At 44.4% G+C, this 26061-nt stretch overlaps 1 protein-coding gene across 1 annotated transcript in view; it reads left to right on the top strand.

The window, feature by feature from the left end:
• DENND1A (DENN domain containing 1A) overlaps positions 1-26061 on the top strand; it is a 488338-nt gene that overhangs the window by 282290 nt on the left and 179987 nt on the right. Inside the window, exons 10-11 of the mRNA XM_065879948.1 lie at positions 2078-2123; positions 25661-25762. Coding sequence (XP_065736020.1) covers positions 2078-2123; positions 25661-25762 — 148 coding nt within the window. The remainder of the gene's footprint in view (positions 1-2077; positions 2124-25660; positions 25763-26061) is intronic.

Genomic DNA, 26061 nt, shown 5'->3' with positions numbered 1-26061 from the left:
TATGGATTTGAGTTTTCTCCCTTCTATGTGTTTGGCTGTACTTCTGGACACATTAATAAGTGGCCATTTTTCTGGAATTCTGCACTCTTCCTGCTTCCTTTCATTACATTAGGCAAGGTTCCACTAGATGAGGCATTTGCAGTCTTAAGACTTCCTGCCAGGGTTCAGACTTTGTATTTTTGACATTGAAGCTGTCGTGTTCCTGAAGCTACTTAATTAGAAACACATTCATTTCAATGTACACTGGAGAAAGCTTGGACAGCAGAGCCAGGCACACTGGGAAGTTTGAGCATTTGTGTAGCTGGCAGCTAAACTAATGGTTTACAGTTTAAGGGGAAAGAATATCATAGGGCATTTCCTTGCCCCTGGAAGCGAAGGGAAGCTGAATGTGCACAGCAGATACCTTTTTTAAAAAGGAGAGAAGAAGAAGAAGAAAGGAAAGACAACTCCACTTTCACTGCAGTTTTGTGTCTAATTCTTTCTTTGGCTATTATCAAATACAAAAATCTTCTAGAAGAATAGTTGCCAAACTGTGCTGCTAATATTCAAGACTGTTTTACAGGCTCCCAAGATATATTACTGCAGAGGTCTGTAGTAAGGAGAACATTTTATATTCTGGGGAAGGATTTTTGCTTGAAGAATTTTATTTGTTGAATGGTAATGAGGGAATTGTGCTCTTTCTTATTTTTAAATGTTTGAGCAATTTTAAAATGCACATATGATGTTTAAAAAACCTTCGTTGCCCATCCATTGCTTTCAGGATAAAGCCTAAACTCCTCAGCATTCAGTGGAAAGCAAACCTCTCCTTTTTCATTTCTTACCACTCCTCATTTCCCTACCCTGTTCCCAAGAAAGCCACCCTCCTAGGTCCGCTTCCACGCCACCAGCTGCCCCAGAGGAAAGGTACCTGGGCACCTCAAGTCTGAGCCAGGTATCTTTCCACTGGGCTCATAAAATACCTTTTTGTACCTTTCTCAGGATGTATCACGTGCTGGAGAGACAGATGGAAACATTGTCAATGTCTTGCTTCCTCTCTACTCGTTGACCTCCCTACCTGAAGGAAAAACACTGGGTGGGAGGCGGGCCTGGGGATTTTAAGTCCAATATTACAAACTCAGTGTGGCACGGAGGAAGAAGGTTTGGAGTCAAATCCTAGGGTTGCCGCTTGTTTTATGGCATTAGAGAAGTGATTTAAGCTCTCTGGGCCTATTTCCTCCTCTGTAAAATGGGTATAATACCTACCTTGTGAGGTTGTGTGGGTTAGGAAAGATGAATTTCAAGTTCCTTGTATAATGGCCAGCCCATTTATCGTTGGTAAGTAGCATCATAATGATAATTTATATGTGTGCCCCTGAAACCAAAGGAAGTCAATCCATAATGCCCAGGTTTTAAAGCCCCTGGAGTTGGGTTCTCATCTCCTGCTCAGTCACTAACTAAGGGAGCCCATTGCTCTGGGAATGAAGCAGTTGGAAGGGGCTTTTTGAATTACAGTGTCATCAGATGGCATGTGTGCAATTGGGGTGGAGATGCTTGCTGGCTTTGATGCACTTTGTCCAATCAGAATGAACAGTTAGATCACATCTCTTGATGGCAGGAGGAAACAGCAAATAAAAAATCATTCCTCTTTGAAGCACATCATGCCCTCCATCTGACATTGTTAACTGCTTTTTCTGTTGTAATCATGGCAACAGTGGTTCCCATTTGTACCAGGAACTGTGCTAATCACTCGACATATATCTTCCCATTCTGATGGCAAGCTGCCAGTTAGATTCCAAAGTGCCATTTTAAAGATACGGCAACTGAGGCTGTGCAATCGCATGGCTGCTACTTAGGGACTAACGCCAGGGTCAGTACTCTTCCTGCCACCCATGCTTTTAAGGCTGCCCACATGTTGAAATTCTTCCGAAGTTTCTAGGCTTGGGAACAAAATGTCACATTAGGATTTTTGTTGTGAAAGGAAATGTAACTGTGCATACGTTTATTAAAACAGTTTTTCTCCAAATAGTGAACCATGTGTAATTTTCTGTCAGAAGCAACAGACATTAAAGCAGCTGTGTGTCTCTGTTTCTCTTCACAGCGCTCCCATGCCCTACCTCATAGGAATCCATTTAAGTTTAATGGAGGTAAGTGGGCTCCTCTCCTCCCCAGATACCTCTGTTTGCGGTTGTGTTTTGCTATGTGGCAGTGGAAAAGACGCAGTCTCTGGATTCACAGCTCTACACACGGGAGCGTGTCAGAGCAATGCCTCGTGCACAGAGCGGAGCGTTCAGCTTAGACCCTTTCCACTGGGCTCTTGTTTCCAGTGTTTTTCCACTTTGTTTGGAGATTGTCAATTTTCATGGGTGAGGGAGTGAGGTTCAAAGAGGCAGGAGGAAAGGGTTCTTTAAGGGTTTGAACGAGGGAAGGAAAATGATTCACTTTTCAAAATGATGTTTATTCTAAAACACTGCAACAATATTATATTACATTTTTTCTCTGTAGAAAATGTGGTATAGAAAATATACAGAAGTATAAGTAGGAAGATTAAAATTATCCACAATACCATTATTCCAGATTCAACCACTGTTAGCATTTTATTTTTCTTCACCCTTGTCTTTATTCTGTGAATATATATTTTGTATAAATGTACTTCACTGATATGGTATAGAATTTTATGTCTTTATTTCATTTAATATTATGGCATGGGGATTTCTACATGCTTTTGTCTACTCTCAGTAATAATTTTTAATTTGCTACCGGTCCTTCCACTGTTTGGATATGCCACAACTTAGCCATTTTCCTATTACTGTTGGACACTTAAAGCTGTTTATAATATTTCACTATTATAAATAGCATGTCAGTGAACATCTTTATGCATAAGGCTTAGTCTGCATCTTGACTTAACTTCCTTAGCGTAGAACCCCTAAAGTAGAAATGCTTGGTCAAAGCTATGAATCTAAGGCCAGATTGCTTTCTGCATGGCTGTACCGGTTAGATAGCAGTTCTTTTAAGGGACTTTTCTGTGCTTTTGTAAGTGCCACTGGTTTGTAGACATGAACCCTAAGCTTTTCCCTCCTCAGGAGAGAGCTGAAATTTGCACTAGAGCAAAATGGGGCAGGAGGTAGGGGGCTTGCCTGTTTTGCACAGGAGATAAGCTCTCAGAGGGAAAAGCTAAAGCCATGTCCGTCTGTGATGATGCTTTGCATGTCTTAAAGGAAGTGCTACTTCTCTTCTTCTGTTGCCTTCATTTCACGTCGACGAGGACCACCTGCTTCTTCACTGTTGCACACTGTGCTATTGTGCTTACGAAAATGAAACAAGTTGGTTATCGAAAAACCTGTTTGTTTGACATTGAGAATCTTGATCAAAATAGACCACAGAAATCTGCTCAAATTTCTAATTTGACAGGACGGCCATGTGGCTCCTACATTCTGTTAACAGTTCCTCCTTGTCATCACCCAGCCCTGAGCACATACAGTACACAGTTTATGGACTATCTTGGATGGTGTATTTAGATCAGCTTGAAGAGATTTCTTCTGTGTTTTACCTTTGTTTGTCAAGTTTGGGGGTGTATTCAAAGCTCCTGTGTGAAAAATTGAAAGTGAGTACTTGCTAATAGAACTTTCGTGTCAATTGTTGTACAGTTGGAAACTCTAATCTAAAGACCATTTGGTCTATCGGCATCCACGGCTCTTCCCTGCCTCTTCTGCCTTCCAGGCTGTTCCAGCACGGGTTTTTTCAGCCTCCGTTTCACAGCCCTTTACCTTGAGGATTGTCCAGGTTTCTAGTCTTGGCTTGCTTTTCTTTTCCATATGCCCTCTGGCCATCTTTTATAAGGCTTTTTGCTTTTGCCACCAGGGTAATGTCAGTGACTCCCAACTGTGATTCTAACACTGGCATGCCTCTCTCTGAACTTAAGGCCCAGAGTTGCAAATGCCAGTGGAAGGTCACCAAGATGTACTGTCGATGTCTCAAACTCAGTCTTCCCCAAACCCCTTATTATCTGTACACACACACCCGTCGAGTTACTCCACTCCCCTTCCACTGTTCCCGGTCCCCGTGAGTGGCACCACTGCCTGAAAAGGCACCAAAGTGGGTCACGCTGAGCATGGCTGAGTGTCCTCTTTCTCATTTCTTTCTCTCTAAATAGTCACCAAGTCTCTGACATGTCTCTCGCCCTGTTCCTTCCTCGCTGCCTTTGTTGACATTTTACCTTGCTTTCTTAGATTTTTGCAAAGCCTTATTCGTTCATTCGAGAAGCAGGATCAAGGCCTCTTGTTTTCCGAACGTTTTGCTAGGTCATGGAGGTATGAAGATGAGTATGAAATTCTGGTCACTCTGCCTTTAATAGCCTGCCTTCCAGCCTCCTCTGCCCTACCCCCGAGTCCTGCTCAGGCTCCCCGCTGCTGTCAAGCCTCCTGTCCTCTCGCTGTCCCTTGTTAGCCAGTGCTCTGGCTGGTCTCTAAAACACCCCCATCCCCACGCCCCTGCATGGCTAAACCTTCTCTTCCCCAGCTGTTGGAGGAAGTCCTCCCGTTGGCCGTTGTCTTTGCTTGATGTACCTCTTGCTCAGGATGACAGCTGTTTGCTTCCCTGCCCTCTCCTTCAGCCCTAGGAGCAGGAGCTCTTTGGGAACAAGGACTGTGCTTCATTCACTGTGGTGTCCTCAGCACCTAGCAGGATACCCAGCAGGTGCGTTCTGAAAAGAAGGATTGAGTGAGTGCTTGGAAAGCTGGAATTTGGAACACATTTAGAGCCCTCCAGTAGGCATTGCTGTTGTCAGGGAACCCAGCACCATAATTTTACTTAAAGGTGGAGGGAGTAAATTTTTTTACTTTTTATGTGACTGTAAGTAATTTAAAACAAGGGTTTTTTGTAGTAAAACATGCCGTGCACAACAGGCATAAATTTTGAAGCTAAAACTTGAGACAGAGTTTTGCACTTACGTGAATGGGTGCAAGTCCACTCTCCTTGGCCTTTGAAGGGTTTTAAATGAGAAGGTTTGGGAAGCACTGGCCAAGATAAATCTTAGCCCTGCTGATTTAAATTAGGGAGGGTTTGCCATGCTGAACTACTATGTGGTCAGCACTAAAAGAAAAACAAAAATACTAGTTACCCCACTCTTGAAGCCAGCTAAGACACTTTCCAAACAAAATAGCGTTTCCTGCATGTGTGAGGCAGCTGTGAACTACCAAGTCATGAAGTACAGTCTCCTGATCTCCTCCCATGGATTTCATCTCAGACTCGGAGTCCTCCGGTCATGCTTTTTGATTGGGCTTATCTGGTTCTATTAGACCTTCAAGTGAGAGAGATGGTTCCCTAAGATTTCTTCCAGGAACCATGGGCTATAATGCTTGGGGGTGGAGCTCATACCTGGGGCCAAAGGAAAACTCTTTAGGGAAGGAGATTGGGAAGGCCCATCTCCTCTCGCACACTAGTTTTCTTACTGGCAATTCAGCAAAAGGCTTATTTTTGACTGTCTTGTTATTTTTTCTTGAAAGCTATAGGCACCTTATTATGCCTTTGCATATGTGCCAGAATTTTTTAAACTTCAAATGAATGTGGCAGATGTTCATAAAAGTTTAGAAAAAGCTACCATAGGAAGACTTTTTAACCATTTTTATGACACTCAAATTTGTTGCACAAAAAGAAATATAAATTATAACCTACTGTTCTCATTTGAAAGAAGGTTATTTGGGGGGAAGATCTAATTCTAGCCTTCAAGCTCTTATAGGCTGTCCTATTTGTTAAGTGGTAACCTAGTCACCTAAAAGAGTATACCTTCCTTCTAAAGTGACAAGTTTCTAGCTGATCGTCATTCTTAGACCTCCACTGCCTTTTTATATCCTTTCTCTCATTTAAGCAAACACTAATTTGAGGCTGGTGGTAAGTTAGCAGGATAGCCAAGGGTTTTGGCATAGACCTAGTTTCTTCTTGGAGAGAATGATCATGTTAGCTGGCAGCTAGGAAACACCAAAACACGGCCAGATTACACAGTGACTGTTTCCTTTCATTCCCTCCACCTCAGTTGAGTTCAGGAGATGCTCTGCAGCTCCTCCTCTGTGCCACGTCTGGTAGCAGGTGCCAGGTCAGTTCTGGTAGATGGGTTCCTTTTCCTTTTTGATAAATGAAGACCTTCCTCTCCAAGCCTCACAAATAATGCTTTGTGTACAGACCTCAGAGCCACATGAGGGATGCATGCAGAAGGTGTTTTGTATCATTCCTGGTGATGGAATGGTCAGGAAGGAGGAAGGAAAGGTTATAGCAGTGACACAGTGCAGACAGAGGCTCAGGTTAGACTGCAAATGAAGCTCCACCTATATACAGAGGCAGTAAAGTGTGGTGGTTAGAATGTGGGCTCTGGGTTCTGGCTCCCCTACTTCCTGCTTGTTTCATCTTGGGCAAGGTGATGGACCTCTGCACCTCTGTTTTCTCACCTGTAAAATAAGGGCAATGGCCATAGCTCCCCCCTATAGTATCATTGAGGGATCTAGTGAGATAATGCTTATCAGGTACTCAGCACAGTGCCTGGCACATAAAGAGTTCAACAGAGGTCAGCAACCATTGCCATTTTTATTTCCTCAGTGGCCTTAAAGCCGTTTACATTGTTAAGTTGATGCCTTTGAAATTGTGTTTTAGGGACTCTTGGGTTCCAGGGCTCATCACCTTCATTCCCTAGGGAAAGAATTTCACTAGAATTGGCTTGTGCCTGCTGTTTTCTTCTGGTTGACAATGCTGGGGGCAGTGTGTCAGGGATGGGAGTGGCGTTTTTAAGGAACTTGATAAATGCACTTCCAGTTCCCTGCTTGACCACTCCCTTGCAGTAGTAATTTCAGGTGTGGTACTTTGTCTCTGTATCTTACTTTCTTCATCTATAGGAGTGGTTAGTCCCCATCTCTTAAGATTGTGGTAAAGATTAAATAAATGAGTCCTGTATATGTCCAGCATATACCAGTGTCTGACCTGTGGTCGGTACACAATACACATCCCCTTCTATAGTAATGTTTTGGTAGCCTTCTGTGTACCAGGCATTGTATCACACTAGGCATTCTATATAAAATGGTGAATGTGACATAATCTGTGCCTTCAGAGTTCTGTCTAGAACATATGCAGACAAGGAGAAAGTAATTGCAGGGAATTTGAGAGGCTATAGGCTCTGGTAGGGAAGACAGTGAACTGAGCCTTGTGGGCTCTGCTTCTCAGAGGAGAGGAATGCCTAAATGGAAACCTAGCAGATAAATTTGAGTTCCACCAGGAGGACAGGGAACAGCATCTACAAAGACTTAGAGTGTAGACCATGGTGTTTCCCAGGAAGTATGAGCAGTTCAGTGTCTGACAGGAACGTGGAGCTGAAGGGGAGAGGAGCACTGAGGCAGGCAGGCAAGGGCCAGGCCATCCAGGGCCTTGTAAGCCGTGTTAAAGAGTTTCAACTTTACAGGGCAATGGAGAGCCGTTGAAGGGTGTAAATAGGGGAGGGTCAGGCCTCCTCCTCCTGGGCCGTTAGAAACACGGTCCTTCCATATAAAATGCTTGGAAACGGCTTAACCATGTTCATAAATTGTTGTTTGTAAGGATCAAGGTAATCCTTAAGTAAAATTACACACCACAAGGGGCTTCCCTGGTGGCGCAGTGGTTGAGAGTCCGCCTGCCGATGCAGGGGACACAGGTTCGTGCCCCGGTCCGGGAAGATCCCACATGCCGCGGAGCGGCTGGGCCCGTGAGCCATAGCCGCTGGGCCTGCGCGTCCGGAGCCTGTGCTCCACGGCGGGAGAGGCCACAGCAGTGAGAGGCCCGCATACCACAAAAAAAAAAAAAAAAAAATTACACACCACAACCATGTACATAAAATTCAGATGTGTTAACGTCCCAAACCCAAGCTTCCGAATGGTTTCCTTGCTACCAAACTACCAAACTGTGGCAGAGGTGTTTGTAGTGATGACTTACTTTGAGGTTTCAAGCACCATTTTAACTAGATTTTTGTTTCCTCTCTGTTTCCAAGTACTTTTTATGAATTAGATAATCTTTTTACAGTGCAGTTTGAGAGGATAAATTTAGGTTATATACTAAGTGCTAAGTTCCAGGCAGTAGGAACAGGGGAGTGAGATCCAGGTACCACAGGGGTCTACCTACCTCTCCCACCAATGCAATTTCAAGAGACATGTGATGGGGGCATGAGGAGACAGGCCCAGCTCACAGCTTTCCTCTCTTCCTCACCATCCTTTATGTAGGAAGGCTCAGCTGGAGCGCATGGAAGCCTGGTTTTACAGATGCACCAAGTGCTTGGGGGCAGCGCTGAGCCACCACTCCAGGGACACATCCCTGTCCACACTGAAGCACCTCTCCGTCTCTGGGATCCAGAGGCCATATTTGTCTGTGTCTGCAGTGGTTTAACTGTGGAGCTTTTACACAAAATAACAGCATTGACTTATTTACAGACAAAGAAAAATAACTTTTTTTTTTCCCCTTTACCTCTAAAAGAACTTGAATTGCTGTCAGCTGAACTGGTGCCATTTTAACTAGTTTTTTCTTTTCATTTTTCTCTGGCATAGGAAGTCTTTAATCCCTTGTTCATTTTTTTATGTTTATTTTTTTTAAGTTTCACGGTCAGTGTAGAAGAGTGTTTCCTGTTTACCATTGTACCATTTTGCTTCTTCACAGGACTCCACAGGTAGACAGTATAAGATGTAGTTTGCCTTTGTTAATACTGTGATTCATGCAAAACTCTCAGCCATAATTATATGCAGGTATAGGTGGTGACTTGTGCATGTGTTCTCACGAGAATTGAGAAACTCCATGTGAGATCTCTTTGTTAGTGATAAGTAATCAAAGTCCTGCTTTGTAAGACGGTGATATTTGCATGAAAAATTCCACCTGGTAGTTTCAGTCATAGGTTCATGGGGAGAGATTTAGCAAGAAAGGGAGAAGGTTGGGAAGAAACTGCCGTCTTCTGTGTCCTTGTTCCATGCCAGACACAGTGCCCAGTGCTGTACCTGTTCTCACTTTTGCACATCCTAAGAATCTCTCTGCCAAGGAGGAGACATCCATATTTGCAAATGGGGAAGCTGAGGCTCAGAGAGAGAAAGTAATTTGCATCCTGTCCCTCCGCTGTGCTGGGTTTGTCAGACCCCAGCCTGGATCAGGCTGTGTGGGTTACGCCTAACCCTGCCGCAGTCCCGGCAGAGGTTCCCAGGACCTTTGCCTGAGCTCTTCCTTCTCGGCGCGGCCTCCAGGCCATGCCTTGAGCACTGTGGTGAGGGGACGGAGGGCTCACGTCTGGCAGCCTCATATTTCTCCAGAGGAAAGCTCTGAGTACACTTGCGACTGGGGCTGGGTTACTTAGCCTCTCCGAGGCTCCATTCTCTAATCAGTGAAATTAAGGTAATATTATCCATCTCAGATAATATACTAACGGATATAATGGATGTGAAGAGCTTTTTAAAAAATTCTACCAAACATTATTCTTCATAGTGAGTAGTAAAAACAAGAGACAAAGTTTAGATCAATGAAACCCTGACGCCTGCTTAATTATATAAAGAGAAAAGTACTTGGACAGTAGCTTGGTCTTGCTGGAATTTCCTTAGCGTGCTGTTATCAAGCGATATCATCACATGTGAATCTGTCACATCCAGTGCATTCAGAGTGAAAATTCAGCAGCTCTGTTCAACTTAGGGCCTGAAGAATGTTCTGGATTTCGCCTGATGGATTCCCCCTGGAAGCTCTCTCCTCCTCATGTGGCGTCTGCTTTTAAAATGTGTGGTTCTTAAATGCCACTTAGCCTAATGTTGGAATTAGTTAATATGAAACAACTTAAAGCCCTAGTAGTAATTTATGTTATCAAAGGGAACAAGTACTTCTGGCTGATTTAAGTATCTCTTGCAGTCAGTACATTTTCAGTCTAATTTGTCGTGACTGAAATGTTCTCTTGTGAGATGAGATAGCCCTCTGTTATAGATTAGAAAAATTGAGTAATTTATGAGGGAGAGTCCCAGTAGAAAATGTGAAACCATCATTGATGCTTTTGTTTTCCAATTTTCCTATCATCACTTAGCCAGTCAATTTAGCAACGTTAAAACTGACTTCAAAGAAGACCCAAAGTTTCTAAATTGTTACTAAGAGGAGCTTAAACTAACCAAATTCCTGTCAGATTAACACAAGGAGCAGCATGCAGGAGGCTGTGGAGCAGAGCGGAAGAGCTCTTGAGCTCTAGAATCGTGGGGACCTGGATTCGAATTCTAGGTCCGCCGCTACTGGGAGACTTTAAACAAGCTCCTTTGTTTAAAGGAGAAATCAGTTTAGCAGCGGGAGAAGTACGGCTACTAAATCTCACAGTTCGACCACTCCGTACAAAACTACTATTATGTTATCCTCTGAAGAGATGCCTATTGGAAATATTTAATAATAATATCAACCATTGAATGAGCTTCTACCAATATACATGGCACTTCAGCTGTATAATTTTTCATTGTCACGCCTTTGTGAGGGGTGCTCCTGTTTTGCAGATGGGGATGTAAAGGTGTCTCTGAGCTTCAGACTCCTTGGGTAGATTCTCCACTTCATAGGGGTTTTTTAATGAGGAGTAAATGAGAAAATCGGTACCTGACACGTTGTAGGCGCCAAGTAATTGGAAGTGATTATCAGTATTATGTGTGTCTAGAACTGGTAAATTTTCTTTAAAATAAGCTGAGACATCTACCTAAAATTGGCCCTGCCCTTTTTTTCAGCCTCCTTTTGTAGTTTTTATTGAGTGACTTTTTCTAAATCAACATTAGCTTAAAGACACTCTCAACTGAATACAGCCACATGGGACTGGTGACTTCTTTTCAAACTCCTTGCAAGTGATTAGGGGTGGGGCCATTGTGGGCGCTCAGAGACCAGCAGCATGATGATTGAAAAGCAGTGCCCTTGGCCTAGTCAAATCCCACTTGGAATCAGGGCACATGTGGTTTTGTTTAACACCATGCTCAGCAGACTCATGGTACAGGTTTGTGACCATGAGACATTTGTTGTTGATATGTGAGGTCACCACAGTAGGGGTGTTTGTCAACCAAATTAAACTTCCTCTTAATGACCTAAAATAATTGATTCGGAAGGCCTTTAAATGGGCCATGGCGATGTGTAAGCACGCTGAAACCTGGCATTTTCTGCACAAGGTATTGCATATTGTTGTTTTGTTTGTTTTGCTTTTGTTGGGAAAAATGTGGCTGGACCAAGGGCTGAGAAGGCAGGCAGTGATCCTGAGTTTGAATTCGAGCTCCACTATCTGTCCCTCTGTAACTTGGGCAAGTCGCCGAGCATCTGTGACTGTATGCTTAACATCTCCATCTGCAAAATGGGGTCACCTGCCTCAAAGTGATGACAATTAGAAATAATATGGCTAAAGTTCCAGGCACATTAGTAGGCCCTCACCCAATGGTAGCTATTATTATTAATAAAGTATTTCCAATAAGCATCTCTGAAGAAGAGCACTTTATAATAATTTTATACAAAGTGGTCAAACTGTGATATAGTAACTATTCCTTTTTTTTCCCTTTACTAAACTGATTTCTCCATAAACTGCTCTCCGTACTAAACTTAAACATCCATAGAGAAAAATGTGACTAAAATTGGAGCCTATAAACCTCTCTCTACATACTGTCTGATTCTCAGCTGATTTCAAAATGAATTTAAAGTTGAATATTTAAAATATATGCCATTTAGGCTACAAAAGAAGTGGGTTTTTTCTTTGCCCATTGGGTTCAGACATTTTTGACCTAAGCTCAGGCCATTGCAGGTAAGGAATGGGGCCACCGTACTATTTTTGTTTAGAAACAAAGGCATGGGCTCAGGGCTTTTCCTAAGTATGATCAACAGTGGCAGTTAAGTTGGACGTTATCAACATCCCACAGAATGGTTTGTGTGCCCTGCCTAAAATCCTTTCCTCCATAAACCCAAATACCTGACAAAAACTAAAAGCTTCAAACTAGGGCTGCCTAGACTCCTGGACATGTCCTTAACCAAACAGAATATCTGTTAAACCCTGGTGCCTGGGAGTCAATTGTTTTAAAAGATGCAGTGGTAATAAATTTATATCCTGCCTCTTCAGCATTTTATTGAAAGTATTTTGTACTGACCGAACGGGTTAAATTATGAAGCTTGATAAGTACATATGCACATTACCCATCCTTAGCTTTAGAAGAAAAAAAAAGGAAGAAAAAGATAGCTATGATTTTGGAAGTCATCCCAATTTTTAAAAATAAGAGAATTTGGACATTTTGGCATATGGGGTTTTTTAAATGAAATTTCATGGAACTGAAAACAGTCAATTTTAGGTTTCCAAAAATTGTTTTGATTTTCATTGGTATAAATTTGCTGCACATGGTTTTAGGGAAGTTCTGAGAGATGCATTTGGGACTTCGGGGTTGATTTTTTTTTTTTTTTTTTTGAGCTTTGCGATTTATTTTTAAAAGGTGATTTTTTTTTCTAACTCAAAGTATAAATCGGAGGAGACCAGAGTTCCATTTCTAGGACAGTTTTTGGTAATGACATCGTTAAGCATTTCCAAACAACTGGACTTGGGGCTGAACTATTGGGCATCATTTCAGCACGGTTTGGACACTGCACAGCAGATCCCTCTCCCCCTCATCTCTGAGTTAGAATCTCGAGGCCAAGTGATTTGGGCCATTCCATTAGCAGCAGCTGCTGGTGATAAGCACTGTGAGAGTCACCTGTGTAGGGTCAGGCTTATTGCACATCAAGGTTCAGCAGTGTCGGAAGAGAAGGAAGATGCCCAGGAGGGGGCTCCAGGCCACCTGCTGTGTGAGGATCAAAGGGTTGAAAGGTCAGAAGGCACAGCTTCCTTAACCATATCTGTCTGTGCAATAGCTATTTCAGATTGTAAATCTTGGCGATTTCATTAAGTCCTCCTGGCTGCTACTGGGGCATTGAAATAATAAAATTTTATATCTGTTGCCTTTCCTGCCTCTGGCAGCCAGGCTGATACATTCTCTGCAAAATGGGGCATCTTTATGAAAACCTTTCCTGGAAGGATCAGAGCAGCCTTAATGAAGCCTCCCTCAAATTAGGAAGTTGGGGTTCCTAGGACCTCATCCTCATGTTTTTTAAAAAGAAAAAAAAAAATCACACAAACTGTTTAGCAGCCTTTGGGATTTATGTAGCACCTCTCTTCTGAAAAGCTGGTCCCCAAATATTGCCTATTGCTAAATGCTTAATCGTACAAACAGGATGAGAGGTGAGCTTTCCCAGTGCTGCTGCTTATTAAACAGGCCCTGTTCTAATGACCACAGGGCCCTTTCTTTTAGGCAGCCCCAAGCAACTATACAGATATTACTTCCCACTCAGCAGACCTTTCAGGTGTTTTGAGAGACATGTCTCCTGAATATGATTTTCCAAATATTTTTCCTAGATCTTAAAGTTGTTATGGACCTTTAGGGCTCCTTGGCTCTCGGGCAAGACAAATCACAGTAATGGCTGCCCCTTTACTGCCCATATGTTTAAGACCCCCTGTAGTTTGTTTGAAAAGTTAAGAGATTTTCACAGTGAAGGTGCCATTTCTGAAATTTAAAGTGTTCCTTTTCACTGGGAGATAAGTTCACTCTGATTAAGTCCGTAATTCTCACTAAGCCATGTTTATGGGGGCAATAAACAATGTTTCAGCATGCTTGTTAAATTGGGTTTCCAACCTCTCCACTCTTTAAAAGTTGACATTTCAAATAAAAGGCAGGTGGAGATGGGAGTCCAGGTTTGCTGTGCTTGTGATGAATGAATGATGGCAAGTGGCAGTTGTGGGGGAGGAAGGAAGGCCCTATTTTATGAGAGGGTGACTCCAAACCATTTTGGGACTAGGGAATCAACATCCCCTTAAACCCCAAGTGAAACTCTTAAATTCAAGTTCCGTCATTTCAAATTGGATGGATACTATTTTTGAAATACTGCTGGACGCACTACACTCATCATTTAATTTTCACAACAAGTCTGTGCTATAGAAGTGGTGGCTTTGCTTTACAGATGATGAAATTTGGGCACAGAAAGGTTAAGTAACTTGTCCAAAGTCACACAGCTAATAATTAGCAGGACCAGGATTCAAACCCAATTATTTTGTTGTATGAAATATTTTAGTGTGTACAAATAATAATAATAAGACCCTGCCTTTAGGGTCTTTTTGTTATTATATATCTAGCCTATGATAAGTCTCTGTATGGAGGTTACAGAAGAAATATGTGATCTGGTCACTGTCCTCAGTATTTGCTAAACCAGGAATGTAGACGGGGCTCCACAGAGAGAAGGGGCCCAGGCTTTGGGGAGTGGCAGTCCAAAGCTCAAGTCCTGGCTCTGTTATTACTCTGGACCTGGAACAAGAACTTCATTTTTCTCTTCTGTGAAATGAGAATAATAACGCCTATTCCATGAGGATCAAATGAAATCAGGTATTTAAAAATATAGTGTTTTCAAACTCGATATTTTATAGATGACAGTGGTGAGTGTTACTGCAGTGTGTGTAAATATAGTATGGCTAAACCAGTTACTTTAAGGGAAAAGTGACAGGTACACATGAACCAATTAGAAACATCACTAATCAGGTTTTAATTGAGGATCCAAGTATGTGTTGCCCACTGTACTTGCTTAGAACCAAAGAAGGCCACTTGCTGTGGGAGCAGGAATAGTCAGGAAGGTTTCGTAGAAGAGCAGGGTTTTGCAGGATGGAGATAATCATGGTGATCCATGTCTGGGCCATCTTCACAGCTTACCAAGTGCTCTGCCACCTCATCTCTCGTTTGCATTTTGCAGCAGTGGTGAAAGGTGTTGACACCTTCCTTGTCCTCTTTTTACACATGAGGAAACTGAATCTCTAGCAGCAGGAAGGGTGTTTCAATTTGGGGCAAAACCCCAGCAGTGTCAGGCATGTACATGGGCTCACCCCTCCATTTTGGGGGCCAGAGTGGAGGCCAGAGTGGATGGTGGTGCTGTGTTGGGTGGACTTGTAGAGTGAGCCCCAGAGCTGGCCGAGCTGGCAGAACCAAAATCTCAGAGGGAGGCTGGCTGGCACTGACTGAGCTTCTGCCCTGTGGCTGGCCCTTTAGGAAGCACATGTCCTACCGTAACTCCTTTTAATCTTCTCAACAATCCTGAAGGTGGGGATCAAGACCCAGTCTCACAGAGAAGGAAACTGATGCTAGAGGAGGCAAAGGGCCTTGCCTAAAGCTGCCTGGCTAGTGAGTGAGTGAGCCAGGACACCAACCTTGGGACTCTGCAGCTCTGGGCCATGACCATCCTGAGGAGGCAGCTGGGCAAGCTCTGTGTGAATGGAGATGTTCCACCAGATTGAGATCTTTTCCACTCCATATGACTGTGCCTTTTCTTATTGATTTATAATTTCTTATTGATTATAATTTACCCCTACCCACACTCCCACACACAAGTGGACCGGGAGCCCCTTGAGTTTAGAGATCATGTTTTAGTCATCCATCAGTTTGACATGACTAACTAAATGGGTGAATGAATGAATGTCCAATGGATGGATGGTCAGGAAAGGAGGGAAAGCACTATTGAAGAAATAGCCCCTTTGCTGACCTGGGTTGAAAATCTCTGGACTTGTTAATGAGAGTCAGTGCTTACTACCTTGTGAGGAGTGGATTTGGCCTGACCTGTGAGGCGCTTACACCACTTCCCTCCCCTGCCAAGCTTCTGTTTCTGTTTAAAGCACACTGGGAAATTCCAGCAGTGTTTTCAGGGGTCCTCTGAACTGTCAGGCTTAGATTTTTAATTTTGCAGAGCAGGAAGGAGCAAATCAGTGACTCCTGGCTCCAAAGAAAAGCCACTACGTTTATCAACTGCTTGGCAGCTCAGTGACCTTTGGGGCCAGAGGAGGGGAAGGAAAATGTCACTCTTCCCTCTGTGTGTATCTGAGATTTCAAGAGGGAATAGAGAGTTTAGACTACCTGCATATTTGCCTTTCCTCTTCTTGTCCTTTCCACTTTCCTTCTGATTTCTCTTTCCCTTCCTCCTAGGAGGCCAGCAGCTCCCCGTGCTGTTCTTTGTTATGTTCTCATATACATGCGCATGCATTTGAGTACATTTGATGTGGGCTGTATAGTGGAAAGAAAGAACGTTGACATGGAGAGAACCCAGATTCAAATCCTTTCTCTCACAAGCATGTGAGAACATGGGCAAACTGTTTAATCTCTTTAGCCTCAGTGTCCTCATCCATCCAATGGGTACAGTATTCCATAGGAAACCCTCTCCCTTGAGAATTTTAATGGAGTCCGGACCAACCATCAAGCCACTTGGTGTGTCCCTGACAAACATCTATTAAATTACAGTTGCTCAGTATGTTTGTGATGGAAACAACGTGTCAGAGCAATTAGTAAGGTGCGTTGGGTAATACAGTTTTTGGTGTCCATCTGGGTTCAACTGCTATGGCTCCACTGCTGCTAAGCCATAGGACTTTGGACAAGTTATTTCACCTCTCTGCCCCTGCATTTCCTTGTCTCTTCACAAGGGTGTCGTGAGGATTGCGTTAAATGGTATGGCATGTAAGGGCTGGGCTGCGGGAGGAGCACATCAGCTAGCAGCTCTCATTTTCTTACTGTGGGCGTCAGGCACGTGATGGATGCGGAGCGTGTAACACAGTTCCGGGCCGTGCAGGCCCCTGGGAAGTTAGCTGTGCCTCAGCCCACATGTAACCAGGAGTATAGGCAGCCTAAGAGGTGACTGTGTGAAGGCCAGCAATAGTCGTTTAGGGTAAAGTTTAAATGGACAAACTATGAAGATGTAATTTTTGGTTTTGTTTTAACCATATTCCCTACCTTTCAAAACTTAAAAAAAAAAAAACCTGCCAAGAAGTCATACTTAAGTGAGACATAAACTATAATGCCAGGAGCCATATTAGTGTGCCTTTTTCAGAGAGAAACAAACACTGGACTTTCTCTGGGCCAAAGCAAAGCACTCTGTGGACTTCGTAATGCTCCTCTTGAAGCAAAGTGTCTTTGCAGGAAGTCATTGTAGACCCGTGCCCTTTGCTTGGTGGTCTAGATGCTGGTGTCAGAGGTGCTGCCTTAGGTGCTGGCGCGGCCATAGGAGAGGAGACTCCTTACAGGCCTCAGGGGTCACTCCAGCAAGGAGAAGGCCTGCCTGTATAAAATGAAGAGCAAGGATTTGGGCTGGTGATGTAATCCAGGGGATCCAAAGAATGGTCAGGAGCATGTGCTGTCTCCCTGACTGAGCACGGGCCTGCCTGTAGCCAAGAACAGTACCCTGGGCAGATGGGAACATGGCCACATAGGTATAAAATGAATTTTTTCATTTTTTTTCTTTTTACTTAGTCCTGTCACAACCCTATGTAGCACGTGGTCATAGCCCCATTTTATAGAGGAAGAAACTGAGGTTCAGCTGTGTTTAAATAACCTGCCCTGGGTCCTGTAAGTAGGCATTAAAGAAGATAAAACTCAAAGCCCAATCTGACTCCTACTCAGTTCTGCTGCTCTCCCAAAGCAGGCTGACTCAGGACTGCAAATGTTCCTCGGAAGGTACCCAGTAATATTGCTGCTTTGCTCCTCAACTGGAGAAGGGGACAGGACTGATTGGAGAAACAGTAGGTGTCCAGGAAGGGTCTACCTTTGCAAACAAATTTTCTGACAGTGAGATATATTCTAGATTGAATCCTTTTTATCCATAGAATTATTGCTATGTTGTTTTCATAATAATAATAGTCAATACCCAGTGCTTATTATATGCCAGACACTATTCTAAGTACTATACATATATTAACTCATTTAACCACCATAACAATCCAGTGAAATCTACATTATTTGCTTTTCCTAAACATTTCACTGAAATATGAGATTTATGGGAAGGGTACACTCATCCAAAGTATAGAACAGGGTGAGTTTTTACAAGGCAGGCATGCCATGTAACCACCACCAGATCAAGGAACAAAATGTTACCAGCCCCCAGAAGCCCCTCTTGTGCCTCCTTGTAGTCATTCTCCCTCTGACCCAAGAGTAACCATTATCCTGGGTGTCAGTACTATTTTAATCTCATCAGACACATGCAGAAACTGAGGCACAAAGAGGTTAAAGGGTTTGCCCAAAATGACACAATTATAACTGGCGGAGTTGGGATTCGGACTCGGGCAGTCTGGCTCCAGAGAATGTGCTCATGTCCCTGAGACATAGCCAGGAAAAAACAATAGGTTGGTGGTAGTTTTCAGTGGCACAGAATCATAATAGTGGAGTCATTAGCCTTTGCCTTTAGTCTGAAAATCAGTTGTTCAAATTCGTATAGTCTTGGAACTCTAATCCTACTTTCAAATCGCAAGGATAGAAACTCGCTTTTCAGAGCCTCCCATTCATTGTACTTACTGCAGTCAGGTACGGTGTTAAATTCTTTACATGTATTATCCCGCTTAAACCTCCAAACACAGCTGGACAGTAGGTAGTATTATCCCCATTTTATAGATGATAAAACTGAGGCTCAAAAGTGAAGAACTAACTGAAGGATACCCTGTGGCAGAGGCAAGGCTTGAATCTGGCTGTCTCATTCCAGAACCCACGTCTTAAGCTACCATGGTAATGCCTATCTTACTTTCTGTGTCAACTGTGAATTAATTCTACACACGTTAATCATGATAATTTTATGTGATTATTGTCATTATTATTGTTACTCCCATCACACTTCCTTGTGCAGACTCTTACATTGGGCTTACATTGTCCATTTGGGCTCACATTGACATCTGTGCCAGGCCTGCCTCCCAGTAGAGTGAGAGGCCACAATATTTAATTCATTCTCCAATTAATGAGCATTTGCCCTGTGTCAGGCACTGTGCTGGGCACTAGGGATGCAGAGACAAATAAGACATAGCTCTGCCCTCACGATGGTCCTGGTGAAAGGACAACAGAAAAGATTCACCGTGTGCTGGCTCATTTATTCCATGCATGCCACCTCACTGACAACCCCCCCCCAACAACTCCCATACAAGATAAGGACCCCCGTTCTCAGCTGAGGCAGCGGAGGTGGATCTGGGCCCCTGCTCCTCAAGGTCCAGCACCAGCTTCTTTCCTCCACCTGCAGCCCCCGGCTTCCTCAGCCAGGGAGACAGCACATGCTTCTGACCATTCTTTGGATCCCCTGGATTGCATCACCAGCACGAGTCCTTGCTCTTCATTTTATGACCTGGTTCTAAATCCTGTCTTTTGTCACTAGCTGCCCAATCCCCTCCCTAGATAGGCAGGGTGAGCCCCATCTGTGCAGAGGACTGGTGTGGTTTGAAAAAGTACAGCTGATACTTTATATTTTAGCGCAGGAGTTGAGGGGACCCATTGTTTTCATACAACCAACTTTAGAAAGTAAGGTTCAGTAGAATCTTCTTGACTCGAGAAGATACACCGAAGGTATAGTGATCCTCAAGTGGACCCCACTTTTACATAGGGATGTATATCATGGGCATTGGATTCTATATTTATCCTAGAAGGGTATGAGTAGAAAAAAAAGTTTTAAAAACCTTAGGCTAGACAAAAAAGGAAGGAAGCAGGGAGCCAAACACAGCTGCAAATCAGAATTTACATTGGTGTTGGTTCAGGGCAGAATTACCTTGTCGTGTGGCATTTGGTCACCATCATTCATGCGTTGTTATTTTTCACTGTCTGTTATGACTTTATTTTGTGTTCTGGACATAACACTAATATGTTTATCAACTCATTGTGCTGTAATTTATACACAGCAAACCATCCATTTAAAGTACGATTCAATGAATTCTGAGTTTTATACATTCGTGAAACCATTACCAATAATGATATAGAATATTTCCATCACCCTCAAACGACCTTTTTTTTTTTTTTTGCGGTACGCGGGCCTCTCACTGTTGTGGCCTCTCCCCTTGCGGAGCACAGGCTCCAGATGCGCAGGCTCAGTGGCCATGGCTCACGGGCCCAGCCACTCCACGGCATGTGGGATCTTCCCAGACTGGGGCATGAACCCGTGTCCCCTGCATCGGCAGGTGGACTCTCAACCACTGCGCCACCAGGGAGGCCCCATCCTTTTTTTAAAAAAAATATTTTGTTGCAGTGTTTTGGGGTTTTAAAAATAAATTTATTTTATTTATGGCTGCGTTGGGTCTTCGTCGCTGCACACGGGCTTTCTCTAGTTGCAGCGAGTGGGAGCTACTCTTCATTGCGGTGCGCGGGCTTCTCATTGTGGTGGCTTCTCTTGTTGCGGAGCACGGGCTCTAGGCGAGTGGGCTTCAGTAGTTGTGACTCAAGGGCTCTAGAGCGCAGGCTCAGTAGCTGTGGCGCACGGGCTTAGGTGCTCCGCAGCATGTGAGATCTTCCCGGGCCAGGGCTTGAACCCGTGTCCCCTGCATTGGCAGGCAGATTCTTAACCACTGCGCCACCACGGAAGCCCCATTCACTTTCGTTTAAATTTTATTTTATCTTGAGCTCCTCGTGTGCCAATCACTAGTCTACATGATTTAAAAATGTTAACCCATGTAATCCTCATCACACGCATGAGGTGTAAGCACTGTGTACAGAGGAGAAAGCTGAGGCACAGAGAGATGCAGTGAAATACCCAAGTTTACACGGCTGGTGAGTGGTGGAGCTAAGTGAGAACTCAGGCAGACTGGCTTCCGGATCCTGTGGGCTCCCTCTCTAGGCTCTACTTCCTGTCGTTCATTCATGCATTCATTCATAAATTGCCTGCTGTGGGCCAAATATTGAGGTGGGAGCTGAGAATACAGAGATCTGTCTTGGTGGCCCCAAGAAGCCCACAGACCAGGGAAGGAGTCAAATGCCTGTATTAATGACTCTAGATTGATGTATTTTTCTGGTCGTGGGAGTAAACCATAGGCTACCATGGGGAAAGGCAAACTTTCTGCTCCCTCGGGCCCTTTGGGGTAAGGTTAGCCAGGCTCCACTGAGGTTCCGAGAAACATTGAGGGAGACGGGACGGACGGGCAAGAGAGCCGCTGTTGGTTGAACGCCTCTTATGGATGTCCTGGCAGTCTTGCTAACTCTTCTATGTACATTCACTTATCTAATCCTCACGACAACTCTATGAGGTGGGTACTATCGTGATCCCCATTTTACAGATGAAAACCTGGAGAATTTATGAGGTTGAGCCTGTATCCACTCAGCCGCCCTGACCACCTCCCATATTCTGATTTTTCCCTTTCTTGTCCCGAAAGGCAGAGGTCAGACTAAGTCTGTCCGTGACAAAGTATAAAGGGAAAGACATTTTTGATTAATAATATTTATGGGAAGATGCCATTTTTGTGTGTTTCTCTGTGTAAGAAATGCCATTTGGAAAGCCGGTGTGCATGTCAGTATCATTTTTTTTTTTTTTTTCATTCTGAGAAAAAGCCTATAGAGTCTGGTGGGGGGAGGGTTTGCAGCTGGCAGGAGCTTTGGCATATGTTGTAACTAAAAAGAGAGGGAATGTGTTGGTGGGACGAGCTACCGGAGAGCTGTCTCGGTGTGCTGCGGTACTAGTAAGTGTTTTAATTGGGTAGGGTTTTTGGAGGACTATTTTGACATCTGCTCGTGTCTTTGCTGATTTTTCTTCACTTAGAGTAGGAAACACAAGCTGTGGATAAAATGACTTTAAAATAATTGGAAGTAAAGATATCTCTCTCAAAGTCGAATTTGAGAGGGACATTTCTTTAAGAAGTGGAAAGGAAATTCCACTTCTAGGAATCCATGCTAAAGCACAAGGCTTTATGCCTACAGATTTCACAACAATATTATTTATAATAATTTCTTAAAAACTGGAAATAGCCAACAAAAGGGGCTTAATTGGGTTTGTTTCTATGAAGTGGAACATTTTGTAGCAATTAGCAATGATCTTTACAAAGCTTTTAGTGAAGTGAAATATTGCTTATATTGTAATAAATGAGAAAATCAGAAAGAAACATTACGAATTGTTTCAACTGTGTTTTAAAAAGTAGGTATTGGGGCAGAGGGTTGTGGAAGGAAATACACCAAAACATTATCTCCAGGTAGAGGGATTAGGATAACCACAATTTTCTTCTTTGAACTTTTTTGTCTTTCCCATTTTTTTTTTACATATGTAATTTTTATGGTACAAAAGACGTGTCATATTGCGTGAGAGAAAGCAAGCCCTCAGGGTGCTGGTGTAGCTGCACTCCCTACGTAGACACTTGTTCTGAAGTCTGAGCAGCTGGTTTGAGGACATCTTCAGAAGAGTCAGACTGGGTTCAGAAGTCAACTCTGCTACTCCCTAGCTGTGTGATTTGGACCAGTTTCTTTGACCTCTCTGAGCCTCCTCCTTACCACAGAGCTGGTGATACCTCCCTCATAGCATGGTCAGGGTTAAATGCGGTCACCCAGTAATGGCCCAGTTTCCTTCTCCATCAGCACCGCCCACTCCATCCCCCAGTTTGAGGGGTTTTGTTTTGTTTTTTGCCTTTCTTCATTCCTCTTGTTTCCTTGAGCCTTTCAGGGATAGGGCACCATCCGGCCAAGCTGGCCTCCGATTCTTTCCTTGGGAACATGAGCTTCAGGAAGGCCCTTGAGTCCACGCCAGCCCCTTTGGAAGAGGCCTTACCACCAGGAGGGCAGCATTGTCCTATGAGAGGAAACTGTGCTGACCCAGCTCCTCCTGGAGCCTGGTGCACGGGCATTTTGGTTACTAAGGGGACCCTGGCCTGCTAAGTCAGAAGAAAGAGCCAGGTTTTTTCCTCTTCTTCAGCCTGCTGCCATTGTTCAAAAAGTAAACACTCCACACAGCTTAAGCGGCAAGTCCTCCAACCAGGAGTGGGAAGAAATCAAAAGCCCATTCCAGCCCAGCCGTGGAGAGCCCACAAGGGCTGGTCTGTGTCACTGGGCCCCCACTGGGAACGCAGAAACAACACCCAATTCTGGTCCAGAATCAACAGCCCTGTCTCTGGGCCTTTCAGACCGAGGCTTCTCTCCAATGGCCGGGCCCCTTGCCTCCATCTGTTTGGGGCTCTCTGGAGCTCTTTGGAGGTCGGATGAGGCAAAATTGGCGATTGTGAGGTGCAGCGACCCTCAGCTCAGTCCTCAAGGCCTGGAGTCACCGGCTGAGTTCCGGAGTCCCTCGTGGCCCCTTCTCCGATTCCGTGTCCAGTGCCAGTCTCAGCCTTTGAAGTGAGAGCCCAGCAGTTACCAAGAGGGGCCAGAGGATTTTTGCCCTTAGGCCACTGCCACTACAGTTTCCAGACTGGCCGTGGGTGACGTGTATATTATAAAAGCAATAATAATAGCGACTGTAAGGCCTACTGTGTGCCCTGTGCTGTGCAAACACCACCTCTAATTTGCACAGCAGCCCCGGGGAAGAGGGCTGGGGTGGGGTGAGCAGTCACAGTTATCTTCTCGATTTTACAGATGAAGAAGCCAGTTAGTAGCCACATAACCTTGGGCAAGCCACTTCACCTCTCTGAGCCTCAGTTTTTCGTCTCTGAAATGGTGATTCCTCACCTCCAGCTACTGTTGAAAATGAAAGAATCTGTGTGAAAGTACTCTGAGAGCTCTGAAGTGTGATGTAAGTGAAAAAGGTTCTTGTTGAGGCTGTTTTGTAACTTCCTGCTCGTGCACTGCGAAGTATTTAACCTGTTGGACTGCAAAGTGAGGCAGCTAAGGAACCCTGGACAATTCACCATGAGGCTTAATGCTCTCAACTGTAAAATGGGATTGTGCTTTGTGAAACACTAGCTATCAATGCTGTTTGCTGATAGCTTTTTAACCCTGTGAATAAAGCAGTCAGGTAATATCAGTTTTGGGGTTTGGAGGAAAGAATAAACTTCTAAGTAGGCAAACCTGTCCCTCCCCTGTGGCTCTCAGCCCACAGGAAGCATTTAGTAAATGTATGCATTGATTGATAGGTTTGTGGACTGACTAGCCGCTGGAAAAGTCAACAGCAGAAGAAATTTGAGGCTCCTGGTCTTGTTGAGCGGAAGGGTTCCAGGATCCTGCCCTCTGGGAGTGTTATTTCAACCCTAGGAGGCTTCTGACCAGCATGGTTCCAACCCTCCTGCTGGCAAGAATCTCAAAATGTTTACTTAGGTATGAAAATTCTGTCCTAGAGGCTGGGATTTGAGACAACAAACATCAACCAATATTAATGAGCCCTTACCAAGTGCCAATCATTTTTTCTTTTTTTCTTTTGCGGTACGCGGGCCTCTCACTGTTGTGGCCTCTCCCGTTGCGGAGCACAGGCTCCGGACGCGCAGGCTCAGCGGCCATGGCTCACAGGCCCAGCCGCTCTGCGGCATGTGGGATCTTCCCGGACCGGGACACGAACCCGTGCCCCCTGCATGGGCAGGCAGACTCTCAACCACTGCGCCACCAGGGAAGCCCGTGCCAATCATTTTGTTGGGTGCTGGTTATTATGCGGTGCTGAACCAAACTGATGAGCCCCTGAGGGAGGGGGCTCCTGGAGCCAGCAGGGGGAGGCAGGCAGGCAAAGGGGTACTAGGGCTCAGAGCAACAAGGATGGCAGAGGTCAGTTTCACTGGGGGTGTCTGATGACGAAGAGGTTGAGGTGTAGTGCAAGAATATGAGCTGTGGAGGTGGCCGGTGCTGCGTTACCTCTGCCACTCACCTCACCTCACCTCTCTGAACCTCATTTTCCTCAAGTTACCTAAAATGAAGGTAATAGTGTGCACTTTGCAGGATTTGATAAGAATTAAATGAGAATTAGTAAGTAAAACATAGAGCAAGCACTAGTAGGCATCTACTACACTTTAATTGTTGTCCATTTCCAGGGCATTAGCAAATGGGTATTTCTGCTTAATCAGGACAAAATGAAAGTTCTAGACTCTAAAGAAATGAGCTTTGATATATGATGGGGTAAGAGGATTGAATGAGATTGGAAGTGGTAGGTAGGCAGGAGGGAAGTAGAGATGGATTCTAGTGGTGGGTAAACAGTGTGATTGAAAACTAGCTTACATACAGTCTTATACTTCTACAGACGATGGACAGTTGCTCCCAGATGGTGGGCTCTTCTTTTCTCCATACTGGACCTTCATCCTCTCACCAAACACGAGCACCTAGTAGGCACAAGTCTCCCTTACCCTTCCTCCTACTGTACCAGTAGAATAACGAGTTACGGCCAGAGCCTCGGAGCCGTGATTCACTAGCTGGATTTCTATGGAAAATGGAACCAGTTTGAAAGTGTGACCTTTCTACTTAATGTTAAAGAGAAATGTTAATGTGTTAACACTAGGCTGTACAACGTATTCCATACCCCAAAACGCCAAGAGCCGACAGAGATGGGCAAGTAGTCTTTGGTAAATGAGAGGGGATGGATTGAATGGGGCTGTCATAAGACCTTAGCTGTATATCAGAGTTCCTGGAGCCAGAGGTTTAGACTTCAGCTTCTTCTTCTTCTTCTTTTTTAATTTGAAAATATAGGAAAAGAAATCATGTTGGGGTGTAAAGATCTCTCCCCCTAGCTGTGTGACCTAGGGCATGTTAACTTAGTCTCTGAAACCCTTTCCACTCCTGGGGCTTGGGGATGACCATACAAGCTCACAGAGTTTTTGTCACAGTTAAATGGCCTCACACATGTGAACTGCCTGGCACTGAGCCTGCCACGGAGTATACCTTTGTCAAATGTCACTTTTCTTCCCTACTCCCCTTTCCCAGAGAAAGCCAGAGAAATGTCTGGGGCTTCAATGATTTTCTCTTCTGGATTTTTTTCTTACTTGCAGAAAGTCAGAAACATGGCCCTGGATGATGTCGTGATTCTGAATGTGGACACCAACACCCTGGAAACCCCCTTTGATGACCTCCAGAGCCTCCCAAATGACGTGGTGGGTAATGAGCCCTTGAGTTCTGACTCCCGGGAGCTCATGCAGTGGACGTGAACATGCCTTTGGGGAGGAGAAGGGATGGATACAGCTGTGGTTTTCCTGTAGCCTAAGAACCGCGGTTGGTTTCTGTTACCTCTGGAACCTTTGTCTCAGTGAAGGAAGTTGGGAGGTGGTTCATTTTTTTAGTCTTGTTTTGCTCTCATAACCCTCATCTGAAGTGACTCCAGGGTCTAGACGGCCCCTCTTTCTGTGGAGCCTGGGGGTCTTGCCATCCTCATTGCCATTGCCGTGTCCAGAGA

Source organism: Phocoena phocoena, chromosome 6 (assembly GCF_963924675.1).
Source record: "Phocoena phocoena chromosome 6, mPhoPho1.1, whole genome shotgun sequence".
NCBI classification, from domain to species: Eukaryota; Metazoa; Chordata; class Mammalia; order Artiodactyla; family Phocoenidae; genus Phocoena; species Phocoena phocoena.
Note: the sequence above shows the minus strand (reverse complement) of the source record. Positions and strands in the feature narration are given on the sequence as shown.